This window comes from Pempheris klunzingeri, chromosome 21, assembly GCF_042242105.1.
Source record: "Pempheris klunzingeri isolate RE-2024b chromosome 21, fPemKlu1.hap1, whole genome shotgun sequence".
Classification (NCBI taxonomy): Eukaryota; Metazoa; Chordata; class Actinopteri; order Acropomatiformes; family Pempheridae; genus Pempheris; species Pempheris klunzingeri.
Genome location: NC_092032.1, coordinates 5,208,715 through 5,229,012, shown reverse-complemented (window position 1 = coordinate 5,229,012; position 20,298 = coordinate 5,208,715). Strand labels below are relative to the sequence as shown.

The following is a 20,298-nucleotide window of genomic DNA, read 5'->3' as shown; positions in this document are numbered from 1 at the left end:
GATTTGAAATTCATCACACGACGTACGCATACGCCTCTCTGTGCATTCGTGATGTTATTTATGACGGAGATCTCCTGCAGACATCGACTATTTTTGACAGACTGGCTGTCTTGTGGTTTTTTTTGTTGTCCTTCTTGACAGCACCGCCACAACTTGCCAATGAAGCACTGCATTAATCAGCGCAACAAAAACATACTTCCATTAAGTCCTTCTTCATCCTCCCTGCCTGTGTTTGCCATGGGGATACTTCACTTCGCTCATCCTACACATCTACAGACTGAGTTGAATTTCATTTTGTATTATTTTGTATTGCTCTTGCCTTGTGGCCCTGTGGCCAGTTCTCATGATAATTCACGAGACGTGGCTTCTGCACAAGACGTCAGCGCTATCACTTCAATCCTTTGCTTGAAATAATTTTAACTTTCACTTTGTTTTTGTGCTTGTCTCAGCAGTGCTTTCTGTCGAGACCGCCTTAAGACAGAAATGTAAAGCTTTTATGTAAGGCATTCGCCCTCTTTTGACCACTTGAAAAGCTTTCCAGTCCAGCAACCCCAATTATGTAAATACCATGTGGTACAAAAAAGGGGCTGCGAAGTGGCCGAGTGCATTCATCACCTGAGAAATGTGTTTTTGGTTCCCCTGTTTTCACCTCCTAAAGCCACTGACAAAGTCCCACCTTTACAGAGATATCCAGTGGTGCTCTGCAGATGCACCACTAGTGATGCCGACATTTACTACACTGCTGAGTTTTTGATATAAATGACAGCCAATTAACACCAGTGCTTTAAATTGAAGGAATGTGACAGTTCCATAACAACATGATGCAAAATGATGAAAGGGCCGCAAGAAGGGTGAGATCAGAGGGTTAACCAACATTTGTAGGCTGACATAATGACATGAGTCAATATTACGTGGAAGCAGGAAGGTGGAATGAAAATTATGACATTTACATACGTTTCAGCAAAATCTCTTCCAAAATCAGTTTGTTTTTTTTTCATGATCATTTGCTTTGTAATAATGGCCAACTGGGGATCGGAGTTTATCTTTCCCCTCTATTTTACAACTGACCATCACGGAGCATGCACAGAATGAACAAGCTGAAATACTGTTTTATCATTGATGAGAATCAGCAGGGGGCACAAGAGAAAGATCAAAGCAGAGGAGACTTTATTCTCCTCATTCACTGTAGCTTTGTTGCATCACAGGAGCTTTGCAGACAGAGTAGGTTAGTTAACTCTGTGAGGAGAATTGCTTTAACAGCTTATTCTGTTTATAAAAGAGCAACAAAGAAGTCTTCTCAGCATGTCAATAGCCTTGTTTTTAATTCATCCCCAAGCCTTTGCTAGAAAAATAATGTTTATGCAAAGGGACAAGTGGGAAGGAAGCGGCTGGCCCTAACAAAAGATGCTCACTAGCATGAGAGAGGGGCTGATCAATAGAGCCTTGAGAGAGCTATCACTCAGAGTCCCAGCCTAGTAAATTATGGTTTTATTAGTATTGAGCCGACCATTGCTGGAAGAAATCTTAAAACATTGAGACGCTGGCCCACAGCAGAGGCCAGACAAAGGAAAGACAATCTGTGTTTACCACACCCCATCAACTTAATATGGAGTGATTGAAGTATAGTTAGATCATGGCATGTAGGGACTACATCTCCGCTGTTGTCATAGGAAATAACATGACTCATGGAGAGAGGATAGAGTGAGGACACAGAGTGGTGCACTCTGGGAAATGCAGTTTGAAGTGAAGCAGTGACTAAATTCAAGAAAGTAGATCGCGGAACAACAGCAGCGCAATTCCATCACTGCTCGGCCCTCATTCCCAGCCGGCTCTCTGAGGACTAACTCATTTAGGAGCGGCAGGGGAAACTCAATAGGACCAATTGAGAAAATAATATATTGAATCTGGTGGTTGAGTGGGCTGCTCGGGTATGGTGGAGGACTGCAGAGGTGAAGTGTCTGCATACCCAAGTGCTGTCAAGCAACATACGCATGTGTATGTGAATACATTAACAAGACAGATTTATTGAACTTTTGCAGCAGAGTTTCATGTGGTGTTCACTTATTAGGTCTATATGAGAGTATTCCACTCTGCTTGGACTTGGCCAATATGAACAGAGGACTTTCAGCTCTACACAGGTCGCAAACAGAAATACAGATCCATTCTGAAGAGGGAAGAGTATTTGGTTATGTGAGCCATGGTTTAGTGTCAGAGGCAACTCTAATATGTGTAATATGTAAAAACCTTTAGTGTTTGTCTTTTTCTTTCAAAAAGCAGCTCATATAAAATGGATGTTGTAATGTTGTCTACTGTAGCACAAAATGGTAAAATTCATCTGTTTCCTGAGAACAGAATAGCTATTGTTTCAGTCCATTTTTAAATGTGGTGCTGTTGTAATGTAAGACTGACAGGCTTTGCTGTTGTGATCCTCTCTCCACGAGTGGATCTGAGCTGCAAATAACTGAGATTCTGTTTCTGTGGAAATCCAAATGAGCGTGATGGCTCTTGTCTGACTGTCACGCACATCGCGTCACAGGATATTTGCATGAAGTTGAGCTTTTCCCAGCTCTCCCCTGTAGTGCTGCTGGGTCCCTCTTAACTTTTGGCCCCGTCTGGTGTCGGCTGAGATCCCCATGAATTGTCATGTCAAAGGCATTAAGACAAGACGCTTATTGTGTGTTAAGTTGAAGAAACGGGAGAGGTGGAACAGCCGTCATTCTCACATACGCTGTTGTTGTGCTGATTTTTTTTATCTGTGTGATGTTTTTGTGAAGTTGAAGTTTTACTAAGAACTTCTAAAAGACCTAGGAAACCACTTTGGGAATCACTGGAATTAGATGAGGCTCTAGGTGGATGTGAGAAGCTAATGAAAGTGGGGTATCTAGCCAGCAGAGAGGTGAGTTGTGCCCAGGGCAGGATGCAGCAGCTTAAGGATTGTAATTACAGCATTATAGTGGAGGTTGACTGGATTAAGGCCGCAGCAACAGACTGAGACCAGGATGGAAGGACTGGAAATGGCCATGGACTAGACATTAGTAGCCTTAGTTGACAGCTTAAGACCAGCCCTGTCAAGACACTGCTTCTTCTCCCTCGCCGAGTACTCAAGGTCAGGCAGATGCTGATGCTCAGGCAAAAACACTTTTGTGCAAACACGAGCACGTGGGGACATGAATACAGGTATGTGCACGCAAACTCTCAAGCTACATTTGCACATAGACAAATAGCAGCATTAACTTGAACACGTCGGCATGCTTAGTGAGTCCGATGGGAGATGAGCAGCAGATGATCTTGACTGGCCTCGGTGTAAGTCACTGCGCTCTGCCATCTCCCTCAGTCAACAGGATAATCCACTCTGAAAATGACTAGATTAAGACAGATTAAACACATGATTAAGTGATGGGAACCAGTGGTTTGACAGCACTAAAATCTCAACAAAGACACTGAAAATCTACAAATGAGCTCCTCGAAGATTTTGCTGTTGCTGATGTGGGGTTTGAACACTGCGATATAACAAGTTTAGTTCTTTTTGTTTTCCTTTTTTTTGTTGTTTTGTGCTGCCTCTGCTCCAGGAATGGCCAAATACATGTGTTCCTGGGCTTTTTTTCCGAGGTATTTCCTAGGAAAAGACCTAAATGTTGAATCATTACCGTGATACTAATTATCAGGTGACAGAGAGTGGTTTACCTGGAAAAAGTCACAGCTTGTCATGCACTAGTTGGCAAACATTTACACTTGCACATTGTGCTAAAGCATTAGCATGCACAGGAGCAGACTTAATTAATACTGGATACACAAAGATTAAATTGCTGTCATTTTGCTGCTATGTAAAATTGAATCCAAAATCTATTTGCCATAGAATCTCTCCTCTTGACACATTCTATACCTAGTTTTCATATTATTTGGTTCTCAGCTGCACTCTTTATTCCACTCTGTCCACACATTTTCTTACTTCTTACCTAAAACCCTCCATCTTACTTCTTTTCAGTTCATGACAAGCTCTGAAACTGTGCAAAAAGCTGTTGAGTAAAAGTGAGAAGTGAGTAAAATAAATCTTAATTTCAACAATTTGAACCGTATTGAGTTTTAATCATCCATGGCCATGCTTTTTATTATGAGGCGAGCAGTGGCCGTGGCTCAGATAGTAATTGTGTTTGACCCAGCCCCCCCATTACACAGTCACACACACACACACACACACACACCGCCTCTTTCCCTCCTCACCCCTCGCTCTTATCAACAAGCTGTTCCAATAAAGTCCTGCGCTCTCAACCTCATTAAACCTCTCATTTATATTAAATAGCCAATAAGTTTCTCTACCCTGGTATGCATTTCCCAGGGCGTGCTACTCCCACAAGACTTTGTAGCACCCACATTGCGCTGGGACCTCAGCTCCCACACCCCCCACAATCCTCCCTTTTCTTGTTGGTCCTTCCATTTGTTTACCTAAACGTCCCACCACCTCCTCTTCATCTGTCCTCCTCTTCCTCCTGCCCCCCTGTCTTCCTGCTGCGGTTGTTGTCTGATCATTTACTCCCCTATCCCTTGGCTGGGAGCCAGCCAAGTGTTTTGAGACATCAATATTAGCCAGGGCCTCCTGGTTTAAAGCATGCTTGAGGTACAGAGTTGAACTCTTTGAGACTATCTAGCTGTGAGGGAGCTATCTGTAATAGGTCCTGAACAGGGACTTTAGTGCATTCCCGCAGTTGCCCACAGGCTGCTGCAGTATGAAGCATTGTGGGAAATAAGGCCAAGGCCCAAGCTTTATTCTCTAAATCTGTGCACATGGATGTGGGGTTTTTTATTCCTGTCTCTTGCTGTGGTAGCTCCACTGTCTCTATCCTAAAAATACCACATTTAACAGACTGTTGGTTGTTGAAGACTGGACACAGTATCTGGGCCCAGTTGTCTCGGATCCAAAAGACTAACCGCTAACCGTTTCCCCCTGTCAAGACTGACACAGGCACTGTGTGTACAGTGGGCTAAATAACCAGCAGTGCAGCATATCGACAACATGGCAAATGTCACTGGTCCATTTACTGGGGCTCATTGTTAGAGACAGCTGTGTATCGGCCTATGGGAAATCTATGGAGCCATATCCATCTCACAATACTACCGGAACGGTTTCACACTGCTGAGCCAGAAAATACCGTTGTAAGCCAAGATGGACACTGAACAAGTTCAATGTGTCGAGACTGCTGATGGCATCGCGTTGGGAGCCATATTATGCAGACCTATTTCTTTTCGTTCACGGTACATACACATTGAAATTTATTTCCAATTCAAAACAAGTTTTAGCATGAAATCTAACGCGATCACTTGTAATTATTAATTATTTTAAATGCAGAATATATGATCCAAATGTTAACAAAAGCAGCCCTTTATTGGTTTTTATTGTTTATTGTTATGTAAGGTGGTATTAGCAGTTAAAACAGTTTAGTAGTAACAGTGAGTTTGACTAATGTCAGTTGAGATAGAGATAAAGAGTCACTCCTACCTTTCAGTTATAAATCTGAATGTAATTTAAATGTTTATGGTGAAAATTTTTCATATATAACTACTTATTAGACTAAATGGTAAATTGATTTGTAAGCCTCATGTGTAACCGACTCCTCCTCTTTTTCCTGGTCTCTTTAGGAAGCCCATCAAAGCCCTCCGGTTTTAGAGCATCCTGTGGTCTCTCTTCTGGACAACCATGAACGTCGGATTTCCCACTCGCTGTATGAAACCATTGAAAGCCTGGACAACATTTCCTCACCGCTGACTAATATGATAGGATGCGTTGGTGAGTTTTCTATCTGCGAGCTTCTTTCGCCCTGTCTCTCAGCACCTTTGTGTCTCTTTCAACCTCGAGACAGAATTAAATTGATTTATTTTGGCTGGAAAGGAAGTGAGGTCGACCTGCTAACTTCCTGCTCAGTGGACATATTTTTCCCTTGAATTGATGCTGTCTATAAACCCTGATCAATTTTAACACCCTCCCTAGCCGCCCTGAAGTGCTTTTGTTAGGTCCTTCCCCTGACCCCCAACCAGTCTCACCCCCCTCCCCTGCATCCCAAGGTATGTTATTTCACTATTCAAACCTCTCAGGAATTAACGCCATCCCCAATGCTCCCTGCCTTCACTCCACTCCTCTCCTGACCTGCTTCATTCGGGTCAATTTCCATTCTAACCAGTTGACATCAGCCATCAGCAGGGTGCGATTGTGTCTCTTCAGGTGTATTAGAATTGGCAATTCAATCCTCAGCCAGTCGCTGCTGTCATCTCAACATCGACAGACCTTTCATGTATGGATACGCATAGAGGCTGAAGCTGATTTCATCAGTGTGGGGAGGGTGTTTTTGTGGGGGATGGTGCAGGGTAGTTGCATATATCGACGCACCTTTTCTCAACACACACAGGAGGCTTTTACGCACTCGTTTTGTCATCTTATCTCCTTATTCCCTTCCCATTATTTCATTCCTATGCGACCTTCTTTATTCACACATCTTCTTTTCTTTCTCCAAACTGCTTCTTGCCCCATTTTTTTCCTTCTTCTTCTTCTTCTTCTTTTCTTTCTCCAAACTTCTTCTTGCCCCATTTTTTTTTCTTGCCACTGATAAACTGTCTTCTCATGATCTCCTTGCTCACTCATTCTCCCCTTTCACCACCCACCCTGTCACCCTTCCACTTCCTCCGCGCTCAGATGGAGTGAATTTGTAATCTGTCAGTGATCTACATTTTCTCCCTTTCTGCCCTTCTCCCATTCGTTCTCCCGTTCTGCTTACCGTCTCCTCAAGAGTGGTGCCACTCCGCCACTGATCACAGAAGATCAGAGACTGTGTCAGAGCCATCTGATGGTTAATTAAGCCTCCAGATCAATAGGGCTCGCCCCTGACACTCTCTCTCTCTCCCTCCGCTTGTCTTTTTCATTCTTTCATCGCGTCTTTCTCCTCCATCCCAAATCAAATGTTCGCAAATTGGTTGGATTTTCCTCTCAGTTTGGCTTATTTATTCCACTGGTTTTTCTGCCGCAGTCTTTTCAATACGCCGCTGTGATCATAAGCGGCAACTGTGGGTGCGCTGATGGAAAACTTTCTTGCCATTGAAACTTCAAGGACACCCAGCACTCATCTCATCCTGTGGGATGAGAGAGTGGGAGTCAAATGAGCCAAGCGGAAAAGTTTTGAGGGTGGGGGCGGAGTGGGTGCTAAAGCAGTAAGTTATCACAGCCGAAGCTCAGCGGAGTCTCAGATCTTTGACTCTGCTCGTCTCGCAGCTACAAAATGTCAGTTCCCTTTCTCTCTGTCTTGAGGCTGTCTCTGAGTCGTGCCCTCATTAACATGTGCCTACATTCTGTGACAGGTTTTCATCTTTTTAATCTGACACAATTCTGTTATTTAGATTCCTGATGCAGTCAGAGTCGAGTTTATATTCATGAGGTAAAGTGCAGCACCTGTGAAGTAGAAGTAGGAATTTGCTGCTTCCAAGGGTCTGTCAAATTTTAGCTCTTCACAATTCCTGCATATCTGAGTGGGGTTTTTTTTTTTGGTAGAAAAAACGTTCTCTCCGTCCACTGCTGACAATCAAGCAGGTGGCAAACTCACTAACAACACAGAGCTAAGATCTGGTTTATCTTGATCGAATGTCACAAAATTGACTTTGAAAGCAAACATCAGTATTTCTGACCATGTAAATGTAACCACAAAATTCAGTGTACTACATTTACCTGCACTGAATTTAAGGAATGCACACACACACATATATATTTATATTTATATTTATATATAGATTTTTGTGTCACCATCTCATCACTTAAAATCACTAGTAAAATACTATAAAATGTATTGCTCAGGGTGGATAGTAAATTCCTGCAGGTTAGACAGACATTAGCTGTTTTCATGCTCTATCTTGTTCTGTTATTTCAGAAGGACTCAGACATATTGCCTGGTGTGTCAGATGTGGCAGTTGTGGTTCTAGGACAGATGCCGAGATTGGCTTAGCAAGGTCAGGAAGCACACAGCCGCCAGGGCTTGACTGACAGCTCGATGTGGAGTATATCTAGACCTGCTAAATTACTGAATCATGAAGGCCAGACATGTGGAATTTGGGATATGTTAGGGCACCCGTGCAGCACTACATACATGTACGGACAGTGGCACACTCACGTACAACCTTTCTTCAAGGAAGAGCCTCAGTTGTGTACCTCAGTTTGAGCCGTACGTTTTTCCTCAGAGCAAACAGTTATTACTGACAAAAGTCAGTATAGCATTTTATGTCTTAAAAGACGGCAGAGAAACTCTCTAACTAAATCAGTTCCTCTCCTCTGCTCCATTATTATGGCCGTGCTGCTATGAGCGGACCAAGACGCAGACGTAAATGGAATGGAATAGTTTTGCTGCTGAAGAATTAAGATTTAACTTTGATTGTGAGTTATTGCAGATGGCAGCAAGTCAATACAATGAAATTGTAAACTCTATATTCCTGCCAATATACAGTCTCATTGCAATTGCTATGCAGTCTATTTTTGTTGTTGTTGTTGAGAACAGCAAATAGCTGCCATGTCCTATGAGTGCCTTATCTCACCTTCCCTACGCATTGATCAGAAACTTGACTGTCTTGTCTCCCCCCCGCAGTCACACTTTCCTCTAAAACAATAGCAACAGGTCTTGGTTCTCTGAGTGGAAAGGTACAATTGAATGAATTATAAGAATTAGAATTACCATGGCGACACTGAAGAATAGCACAAAATGACACAGTAGACTGGTGCTATTAAGCTGGTATAGTGCTGTCACATTGATTTTAAGGGCACTTTGCCTTTATCTTCCCTTTAGCGTTTTGGACTGTCATTCAGAACTATCTCCTGTGTGTGTGCGTGTGTGTGTGTGTGTGTGTGTGTGTGTATGTGTGTGTGTGTGTGTGTGTGTGTGTGTGTGTGTGTGTGTATGTGTGTATGTGTGTGTGAGCGCGCACACGTAATTGTGAGTGCACACATTCATCTAATCAATAGTCAGAGGTAATCCTATTCCCTTTTTGCCTCAGTAAGCCATGTGATGCTGTGATATTGTCAGCTTTAGCGTCACACATGCGCGCACCATGCATCAAGTATAATGGCCAGAGGCTGAATCCACATCTAGCAGGTGGTGAACATACAGCACATTCTGCTTGACTTCCCGCTCAAATGAAATGTGTTCCTGACACGTTTCTTGTCTTGCTTGCTTTCCATTTTCTCTTCTTTTGCTTTTGGGGGTGAAAGGATCAAGAATTGGTAGGCATGATTTCTCACTCAAAGAAGGAAAAACAGGCAGAAAGAATAGAAGAAAACGCAGGAAAGGAATAATGGAACGAAATGAAAATTTACTGCATTTATGTAGTGCGATAGCGACAGTCGGGGTTTGACGAAAGGTCGTTAAGATCACACCCAGCTTCACCTTCCGTTCTGTCTAATTGAAAAGTGCTGCTGGGTGTGGGGTCCACATGCTGGGGTGTAAATTGAGGCCTGTGAACAGAGGCTTTCTGTGGATGTGGCTGTTTGGATGAGTGCCTGCGTCAGAATGCACACCTAGGGCTGGCACAGGAGTGGGGGAGGGTTGGGGGAGGAAGAGGCCGGAGGTGGGAACCAGGAAAGTGGACTCGTGCTGTTGTCACACAGTAAAGTAGGTGTTCACAGAATGTAATGTGTGCAGTGCAGTTGACAGTGCAAAATACCATAGACACACATTGAGCCAAATACAAATTAACTAAAAGAAGTTTCTTATTATTGCAAGGACATTTATTCATTTAAAGGCTGACAGAACATGAAAAAAAATGCGCACACTCAGATTAACATGAATACACCCATCTCTCGGTGTCCCCAGACACTGTCATCTCTCCTAATGGTGTCTAAGTGGGACTGTCTTCCAAGGACTTGACCCTGCTGTCCCCTCACTTTCACAGTCCGCAGACTCATCCTTTCTGTATGCTCCTGACTGAGCATACAGAAAGGATGATAAGGCAGAGTGACCTCGCTTAATTTGGTGTCCAGACTGCTTGAAGTGCTATTTAGCATAATTTAGCGAGAAACCACCAGACTTAAATGCTGTGTTTCCCTGGAACCTTCCCTTTTCTTGTGCTGTGATATACTTACCCACTGTTCATTTCACCAAAAAGAGGTGAATTTGCGACACACATTTTTGCATGTTCTGCTAAAACATGTCTGAAGCACTTGTAATCTTAAATAACAACTACTGTATGTAAAGTATGTGTAAATAATATCATCCCATCAGCACCTTGCATTTTTATGGTAATAGTTATGCCAGAACACAATGTCTTTTTAGGGCCACATTGTCCACCTGTGCAGGTCTTCACACTTGGCTAATTACATCTTACAAGGGCTGTGTGGGTGTGTGTAGACTGTGCTTGATTGGTATCTCACCGACTCTCCCATTGGGTTTGTTGCACCTGCTTGTTCTCCTTCGGCAGTTTTATCCGTCCATTAAGTTTGGTGACTTCACATAGTGCTAGCACAGCCCCGCCCAACCTCTACCTCAGCAGAAGTCGAACCAGAGCAGGTGAAAACACCAGTGTGGGTGTGGAGGTCTGCGTGCTACATTTAAAACCTAATTTACTTAATACTGTGCTAATACGTGATTGCATTATGAACAAATAAGTGGAATTGCGGTGTGGCTGTTGTGAATGATTGTTACCCTTACAAAGCTTCAGATATCAGGTTTAATATTTTCCAGACCTCCATATAGCTTCATACAGTACAATACATACAGTACAATAGCTTTCTTTTGCATAAGCTTGTACAAGTGTATACAAACGTACAGCAAATTTCTAACATTAATTTTCTTCTCTGCTTGATTATTGTTTCGCTAATTACATTAGTGGGCGACTTCGCTGATCTGTCCATCCAACCTCAAGTTACACAGGAATCACACGTACGTTCACAGTATGCCTTTGTCTTAGGTGACAAGATGCTTAGTGTGCTCTCCCTGGGCTTACAGCTAATGTAGCTGGTGCTTGTGTGAAAAGGTTGAGGTGGTCTGAAATGATATTTCCTGAAATGGCATTTAAAGGCTAAATAACAGGCTTCGATGGGAGGGTGGCTCTTCAGCACTGTTCATGGTTTGACCTCTGGAATACGAAAACCTTTTAGGCTCATCATGGTAATACAGTATATGCCAGAAATGGTTAGTTTAGCTTGACGCTGTGCAGAGTATCATTAGCCAGTAGTGACTGGTGACTCTTGGCTGCATTATTGACTTGTATACATTATTTTGAAATATTTTTGCATTAAGCTGTTGCCAAACAAGTTGTTCAAGGATACATAAACAATAGTCACATTTGTTGAGGTCATAGGGAATTCCATGACAACACCACCTAGGACAAAAACTGATTATGACCGGTCATTGAGTAGTCTGTTTATGGGTCTGTGACAATCATTGATTAACTCCACATGTCTCTGTAAGTCTCAGTGTTTGGTGTCTGATCTTCAACATCAGAATCCTGAAGATGCATTTCTCTACAAAGAAGTAAGGCACTGTCATCAAGCCAGTCAGTGAAAACAAATCTGATCAATGGCACTGACAAGAAATTCCCCCATGTAACAGGGTGTAAGGATGTAAGGTTGTCAGGGTGCTTTCACACATAAGTGTTTGGTGAGGTTAAAATGAACCCTGGTGCATTTGCCCATGAAGTTTTCTTAATTTGGGCTGGTGTGACAGCTGTCAGTCAAGCCCTGGTGCAGACCAAACAAATGCGCTGAGACCACTTGAAAAGGTAGGTCTGGTTGTTTACATGTCTGTCTTGTTTAGTTCGGTTGAATTGAACACTGGAGCACTTACCCCTTTGGTGCACTTTGTTTGGGGCGGGTGTGAACACAGCAATCGCACTCAAGTGTTGCACAACTGATCTGAGGCCTTTGTTCTAAAAGGTCGTCTCGGATTTGACTTTCTGAAATAAACTGTTCATCCTCCACTCGATTTTGGTTTCCACCTTTGGTGACTCCAATGAATCAACAGCATCCACGCATCCATGCGTCACTTTCAAACTTTGTTTTAAGTGATAAATGCCAATAATAATAAATAAGTAATGATGATCAGGGCCAAAATCAACCCTAGTAGTTGTACCCCCATTGTGAAATTGGAAAGTGGTGCGTTAACCTCTTTCTGGAACAGAACCAAAGGAGTCTGCTCTTCTTTCAGTCTTTGTTTACATGGATATTCTGACCAGTTACAGAGCAGCTTTCTCAAGCATCAAAAAAGTTGGTCCACTTTCAAATGCTGCTGTGCCAACACAAACCAAACTCGAGGCAATATGCAACATTGCAACAAATTGGTCCCTGATTTGGACCAGAGCAAACAAACTATAGGTTTGCAAGCGCACTTCTAAGTGGACTCTAGAGTGATGCGGTTTGTTTGTTGTGTGAAAGCAAGCAAACCAACCACAGTATTCTTTGATTGTAAATATGTGGTTTCAGCATGGTTTCCAAAACTCAACTTAACTACACATTAATCTATCTGCTGATTATGAATTGGTAAGGGAGCAATATTAGCATCCTGTTGTGCTTGTATCCCTTGTGTACTTTGGTAGATCATTAAGTCAATTAAAGTGTGTGTGCAGTGATCACACATTAGTACTGTGCCCTCTGTAATACTACTAAACAGGATGCCTCTTTTTTCTCCACCTGCTTGTCATTATTCATAAAATGTGGTTGATTCGTAATCTAATATTATTTCTTGTGAGCTCTGTGTGACACCAGAGAACATGAATACACACATTGGAAGCTTTACAGTGCTTCATGACCTGCTGTCATTCACCAGAATTTGATTTCTGAACATAAACCAGAACTAAAATGCAACAACATATATATAAATATATATATATATATATATATATATTCATTTCTCTCTGCACCAAATGAATCAAATTACAGGTGTGAAAATGTCCTTACAAAATGGCACCAGGGCCCGCAATTGTGCTCAAGGTTTTGGTTTTCACCAGTGTGTACTTAAGATAATTACTGGCTGCAATCCATGTATGGGCCTGATAGCCATGGCAGCATGGATCAACTAATGATCTCTCCTCTAGTCAGATCAATAGGCCAAAGTGTCGACGAAAGAGGGAAGAAGCTGCAGAAAAGAAAGGAAAAGACAGTGTGTGACGGACGGAGATAGAAATCGTGTAGGAGAAAGAAGATGGAGAAGGGCTATTAGTGTAACCTCTCACCTTACAGCTCAATGTTTCAACAGGCAATGATTGGTCAGAGGGCAGAGAAAGAGGAGAGCGAGGCTCTGATCTGTTTGAATGGATGCAGCCAGGTGGCCTCTCGAGGTAGGGAGCTCATCTGTCTCTGTCTCCACTCTCTGCTGGAGGGAGGAAGAACGTCTCTGCTTCAATATCATGGGCTGGCTTGCGCACGCTTAGCATTGGCTGGCCAGAGAGCTGAGTGTGCTTCAGTACAGTCATGGAAGGACGTCACTTTCACTGCATTGATTATACTATTTGAGCAGATGTTGTTTCAGGGTGTGTGGGGCAGAAGGACAGACTTTACACAATTAGCTTCTTTTTGATGTTCTTATTCAAAGAATCATATGCAGTGGGTGGACAGATAGATAGGATGTGAGTCTACAGGCGCATAGCTTAGATCATTCAAGCATCTGAAACAAATGTTCTTTTTTGCCATTTTCCGTGTTTCAATGATGAAACATTTGTGAACCACAGTTACATTTTTTATATGTTCTAACATTAAAATTAATAACTCCTGAAACCACTTTCAATTTAATATGGTTCAGCTGATAACTGTAATCCTCTCTAACCTTTGCATTACAATATTACAGCTGCGTGGTAAATGGTCTGTATTTGTACAACGCCTTTCTTGTCACTTCTGCTACTCAAAGCGCTTTTCCATCACATCCTCATTCATTCATTCACACATCATTCATTCAGGAGGAATCTGAGTTGGAGGAGACTATTCTTTCACACACTGAAGCTGCTTCAGGAGCAAGCTGGGGTTCAGTATCTTGCCCGAGGACACTTTGACATGCTGACTCATCGATCGGGCCCTCCCGATTGAAGGACGACCCACTCTGCCTCTGAGCCACCACATGGTGTTGCCCCTCCCAACAACTTGTGTTTGTTTTTAGCAAGATGGTGACTGGTGGGTGCTGAGGCGGTCGGTCTTGCGTGGCGTGGCGGCATATTAATCATAATTGAGGGATGGAAAGTAGTTACCAGCCCCAGAAATCTCAGCCCACGTCAATGCTTCACAGAGTTCAAGCAGCAGACACATCTCAACATCAACTTCTCAGAGGAGACTGTGTGAATCAGACATTCATTTCAAATGTCTGCAAAGAAGCCACTACAACAACAACAACAACAAAAGAATTGCTTGGGCCAAGAAACACAAGTGGACATTAGACAAGTGGAAATCTGTACTTTGGTCTGATGAGTCCAAATTTGAGATTTTTGGTTCTTTGTGAAACACAGAAAAGGTGAGCAGATGGTTTCTACATGTGTGGTTTCCACCGTGAAACACGGAGGAGGAGGTGTGATGGTGTGGGGAGCCTTTGTTGGTGATAATGTTGGTGCTTTATTAAAAATTCTAGGAACACTTGACCAACATGGCTACCACAGCATTCTGCAGCGACATGGCATCCCATTTGGTTTGCACTTGGTGGGACCATTATTTGTTTTTCAACAGGACAACGAGCCCAAACCAGATATGTAGGCTATGTTGCCAAAAAAGGAAGAGGGATGGAGAGCTATTCAGATCTATGATATAAAACATATTGTGTTTTTTTGTTTACTCCATAAGTACATATGTGTTCCTTCATAGTTTTAATGTCTTCAATATTAATCTACAATGTAGAAAATACTAAAAGTAAAGAAAAACCATTGAAAGAGAAGGTGTGTCCAAACTTTTGATTGGTACTGTAGCTTGTTATTATTCTCAGTCCTGCTTAGTGTTTAGCATCAGTTTTATTGACATGCAGCTAACTCTTCTACAACAAGTACTCGGGGTGGGTGATTTCCCTCTATGTTGAAAATGCTGACAGTCACAGTGCTGCAGTCTCTCTAATCATTTTCCTCTTTCAAATCATCAGTGCGGCCCAGACTATACCTGTCCACTAGCCATTTATTGTATGAGTGTATGTCCTTTAGCTACTTAGCAAAGAGGGGAAATGGAATGACTTCAACAACTCCTCATCTGCAGAGCTGGCCACTTGTGTCAAGAGGTCCTGTCTGGAAGTGTTCCATAACGCTGGGAGAGGGAAGCTTGCCGAGTTTTTAATTAAAACTGTGCCCTCTGTTAGGAAAAGTGATCTGCCGACATTAGTCAGTATGAGCTGATTATGAGTGATGCATTGTCTTTAAGGGGATGCAAAGAAATACTTTGTTCATTAGTTGTGTATCTAAAACACACACCAAACCTTCTTCAAAACTTCCTGTTATATTACCACTACACTGTATGTCTTTTCCAAATGAACACTATAGTGAAATTCGCAGTGTCTCTGATGCAACCGAGAGGTAACTCTACCAAACAGCTAAGGGAAAGTAAAGGATGGTATAAGGACGGCCTCTGTGGACACCACAGGGCATCCGCAATTGACACATATGCTGAACTAACTGTAAAGCAGAGACAATGACGATAAAGGAGGGAAGTGTTGAATTTCTGATGGGTGGGTGTTTGAGAACTGACTTGGACTTATATAAGGACTGTGAGGGCAAACTGAAACTACTGTACAAGGATGGACAGATAATATGATACACATGATATAGATGGAAAATAGATTCTGCAAATCATGTACACATTATCGAATGTTGGCCTAGTCATGAAAAAAGGCTTATATTAATATAATTTTGTCAAACGACTGTTTTTTTGTATTTCTTTTATACAAAGAAAGTGGATATCACAATTAATACCATTAAAGCTAAACGGTGATTATTGATATGCAGCTATAATTCAACTCCCAACTTCTCGGTCTGCCCGCTATGAATGTGGTCTATCATAGTCTAACCAACTTCATGGACTTTCCCACTGTTATTACTCCAGCCTTGCTGATTTACAGTACAGGGTGAATTCAATTACCCATGGTTCTCTGTCAAGCTGCCCAAGTGAGAAATGGCCTTCATTTCACCTGTACAGTGTTGGCAGCCATCTTAACTGGTTTAGATGAGCACTCCATTGACAAAAGGATGAGGCTTCCAAAAGAATCAATTAACAGATATGTACGTGCAGGGGAAGGGGGGGGTTTCTAGTCATGGTAAAGCAACTTGTCCTATCCTGAATTACTGTTTTGTTGTAGTAATAAACATCTTTTTTTTCTAAGAAATCTGGTGATTATAAAGTAAACTAGTTTCTTGCTGGTATTAGTCATTGTATTCACTGTTACAGTGCATTGTTGAACCATTTGGTCGAGAACTGTATTCACATTCAGGAAAAATGAATCTCTTTTGTCACATGAAAGACCCCTGACATATATGAAACATAAACTAAAACATTCACTATCTCTACTATTTGTTGTTCGACTCTCTAAGCCCACCTTGGTTTGTGTCCTCCCCCGCACAGTGGTTTTGTTTCGAATCTTTGTTTTACTTCTCATTTTTTTCTGTGCAAATACCCAAACTAAACTATACACCTCACTGCTGCACTGTTTGGTGCAGATGTATTTCCATAATATGCATTTATCATTCTTTGGGCCCCAGTGAAATTAAATGCCTGTCAGAGTCATGTTGGGATCCCGCCAGGGTAAATATTGTTGTCTGCTGTTAGTGATTACGCACAATTGTTCCAAAGCTATTAAATTTGCAAACCGGCTCTCTGATAATGGAAACAAAAGCAAAGAACAGGAAGTCCAGCATTTTTGTAAACCTTAGTCTAATAGTAAGCAGGTGTGTGGTTAAAGTCTGATCTCAGCACTTATGGTGATTTGGATATGTCCATACTTAAGTCGTGCACTGCTCAATTTGCAGAACTAATCTCCCACCTCTGTAGTGTAATGCCACTTCTCATGCCACTGAACCCTTCTCCTGCTCTTGGTGCCGAGTGCCAGCCATGGCAGCATATTCCCCGTTGACTTTGACTCCTGAGGAGCAGTAAAGGGGTGATTCAAAGAAGTCCTCAGCAGGGAGGGTCAGGCAGGACAGAATACAGATCAGCTCTTCTTCGGCTTATTTTTGTCCTTGGCCAAGAGTGAAGGAGAATGGATAAAACTACATGCGACTACAAACTTTTTGACTGTGACATTAAGAGAGTCGATTGCGGAAAGCAGACAATTTTCTCTATCTTTCCCTGTTAGTCTTGAGGGTTACTTTGTTATCACTCGTGTCCCAGCTGTCCATTGGTTCTGAGCCATCTACCATTAAGCTGATATTGTCTCATCACACAGCATCTTTGTGTGTTTGTAGCATTTCAAAATTAGATCTGATAAAGCACCATTATTTACCTATTCTGACAAATGCTGGTGTCCCTCAGGCACGTCCTGATGTGAAAATCCTATAGTACATTTATCTTGGCCAAAGTTATCTCTGTACATGGCATCATCTTGGTAAAACGATTGTGTTTACACAAACATGCTCACGGAGGAGTGTCTGTGCTCGGTTCAGCGTGTTTTCTCAATCTGAATTCTCACTAATTGGATATTTAAAAAACGTGTTCAATAATTGAGAAGAAACTCTTACCAATATATGTGGTCATATATGCCATCTAATCTGTGCCTTTGCCCCTCTCTCTCAGGTAACTATCAGCTCTCTCCAACTGTGAACATGCCGCAGGACGACATAGTGATGATCGAAGACGATAGGCCCCCCCTGCTACCTGCCCACCTTTCTGACGAATCATCCTCCAGTTCCCACGATGACATGAGCTTTGTGGGAGAGAAGCCAGGGCCCTGGATCCACGAGTTACCCGGTCAGAATGAATGGTGAGTAGCAGGTAGTACTTATTTTAAGGCAGCGTCCTCTGAATTATTTATAACTGGATGGACTTCAGACAGGCCCTGTGTGGAAGGAAGCAGGATGTGTTTTTGTATTTACAGTTACAGTGTGCAAGAGGTTTAGGTTAGGTTACTATGCATGTCACTGTGTGCAAGGGGTCTTGCCAGACATTGAATGTGGGTGGTGAGAGTGGTGTTTCCCAGACTGGCTCACAAACCAAGAGAATCAGATCTCATAATTTTCTGCAGAAATTGGTGGAAAATGATACAAACAGATGATTTTACAGGAGTATAAATGAATGCATTTTCCGCCTTTGCAAGTTATTTCCCACATGTTTTACATAGTGTGATGGCTTTCTTTAGAAGAGTAAACCAGGCTATCTGCCTTAACAAACCAGGAAATAACACCTCTATATCATATTCTGAGTTTGTTATGAGAAAGTAATGGAACTTTGCATCAGGGGGTACATTTAGAATCCCAGAATGTGGATAACTTTTGGGTAAATATGCAGTTGTGTAAGACCACGTGGGTGTTTGTGTATCTGTACTGCACATGGAAAAGAACACGTGTGGTTCTGTGTGTGTGTGTGTGTGTGTGTGTGTGTGTCTTGAATAATGGATGAGCTAGCAGCAGTTAGACTATGAGCAGCGCCCCACTCCGTCTACGGACTGCAGTCCAACTGGATCACATTCATAATAAAATATGGTGCCAGGGCCCATCAACCTTCAAAGAATAAAGTCTCTTTAGGGATTAAGCAGAGGAACCCGTAGACAAGGGGTAAAAGAGAATCAAATGCCAGCACTACATTCTATAGTCTTTTCTTGTAGCCACTTAAAGGCTGTCTTTTAGCACAGGAAGTTGCAGCGATTCATCCTTAAATGTGTAATCACTCATGGCATTTCCTGTATGATTGCAGTGTTAAGGTATAGGACGTTAAGACATCCAATCATGTCCTCACTCCTCTCTGAATGGCAAAGTCAGGAATTGCTTTTTCAACAAACGTAGTTATTTTCTAACTCTCACATTTTTATTTCTATTCTTGGTGAGTTATTTATAGATTATTATCCTGATTGGCTGGTTGAAGTCACATGCTGCAACGGAGCCCTAGACTTGAAGTATGTTTTGAGGTGAAATGCTGGCTGCCACGAGTTGAGATGCTCTTGTTTATGTGCTTCTTTATTTTAATATTTCTTCTTTCTTTTCCCCAAGAGACCCCCCCCCTCTCTCTCTCCCTCTCTCTCTCTCTCTCTCTCTCTCTCTCTCTCTCTCTCTCTCCCTCATTTATTATGAATGAGTAGATTTGCCCTGCACGTATGCTGTTTATGTGATGTCAGAGGTTTGTCATAGTGGATTAGGTCCACAGCATTTGGCTGAATGGCACTCAGACTCCTTTACTCCTCATTTACACTTACATACACACATAACACACACACACAGACTCACACACAAACACACATACACGTGTGTGTCGTGTGCACATAAGGCCGAAGTGTGCGCTATGTACCATAGTGAATAATTTATGTCCTCATACACACACATCAGGCACAAATTGTCTTTCACTCAAATGCTAACAGCTGCTTTAAGTGTACATATCCCTTCTTACTGACTTTAAATGTTCTCATTTTCCTTTCGAGTACCACACACACACGATGTTAGCAGGCTTACTGAGCCAGCTGGGGATGTGGGTCAGCCAGAAGCCAATGTATTGGAACTGTTACTTTTTAATTAAGCTCTTGCAACAGTGCAGCCAGGGTCCGCTATGTATTGAATATGTATTGTGCAGAGCTGTGAAAGTCTCACCTCTGCCCTCCAGTATTATGCAGCTCGCCTTCCTCAAGGGAGGCCACAGCCATACACCTACAGTACATACATAGCACAAATGTGGCCGGTTGGCTTGTAAAATAATTGTAGTTTAGGCTCTTTCTCTTTTTGTCCTTTATTTAACAACCTCAGATTTCCTCCTGCTCTGCTCCTTTATTCCCCATTGTTAATTTATATCTTTTCTTTGGTACCAGCACTATGACTTTGTTCACACACGGAATAACGAGCCAGTTGGCTAGTAAAATTAATGTCATCCCAGCTCATTTCTCTCCGTTAATGAAGGGGTAATCAAAGGTCATTTTAGCTCTGGTCGTGGTTATAATAACACAAATGCTGTCTACTGTAAACACAAATTAATTAAAAGACCTTACTATTGCATAATCTACTCATCTCTTTTATGGTCTCTTCCTACACAATATTTTCCCTGTTTCACTCTTCTCCTAGTGAATGGAAACTCTCATGTTTGTGTGCATGCATGGCCCTCAAGACGGGAAGAAATCCAAGAGGCACAAATCCCATCTCACACAAGACACATAAATTGACCTACTTTTTTTTTTTCTTGACATCCCCAGCCAATAT

General features: G+C 42.3%; 1 protein-coding gene across 1 annotated transcript in view; it reads left to right on the top strand.

Moving 5' to 3' along the window:
• LOC139220860 (partitioning defective 3 homolog) overlaps positions 1-20,298 on the top strand; it is a 309,168-nt gene that overhangs the window by 176,486 nt on the left and 112,384 nt on the right. Inside the window, exons 15-16 of the mRNA XM_070852717.1 lie at positions 5,635-5,782; positions 17,699-17,885. Of these exons, the coding sequence (XP_070708818.1) occupies positions 5,635-5,782; positions 17,699-17,885 (335 nt within the window). The remainder of the gene's footprint in view (positions 1-5,634; positions 5,783-17,698; positions 17,886-20,298) is intronic.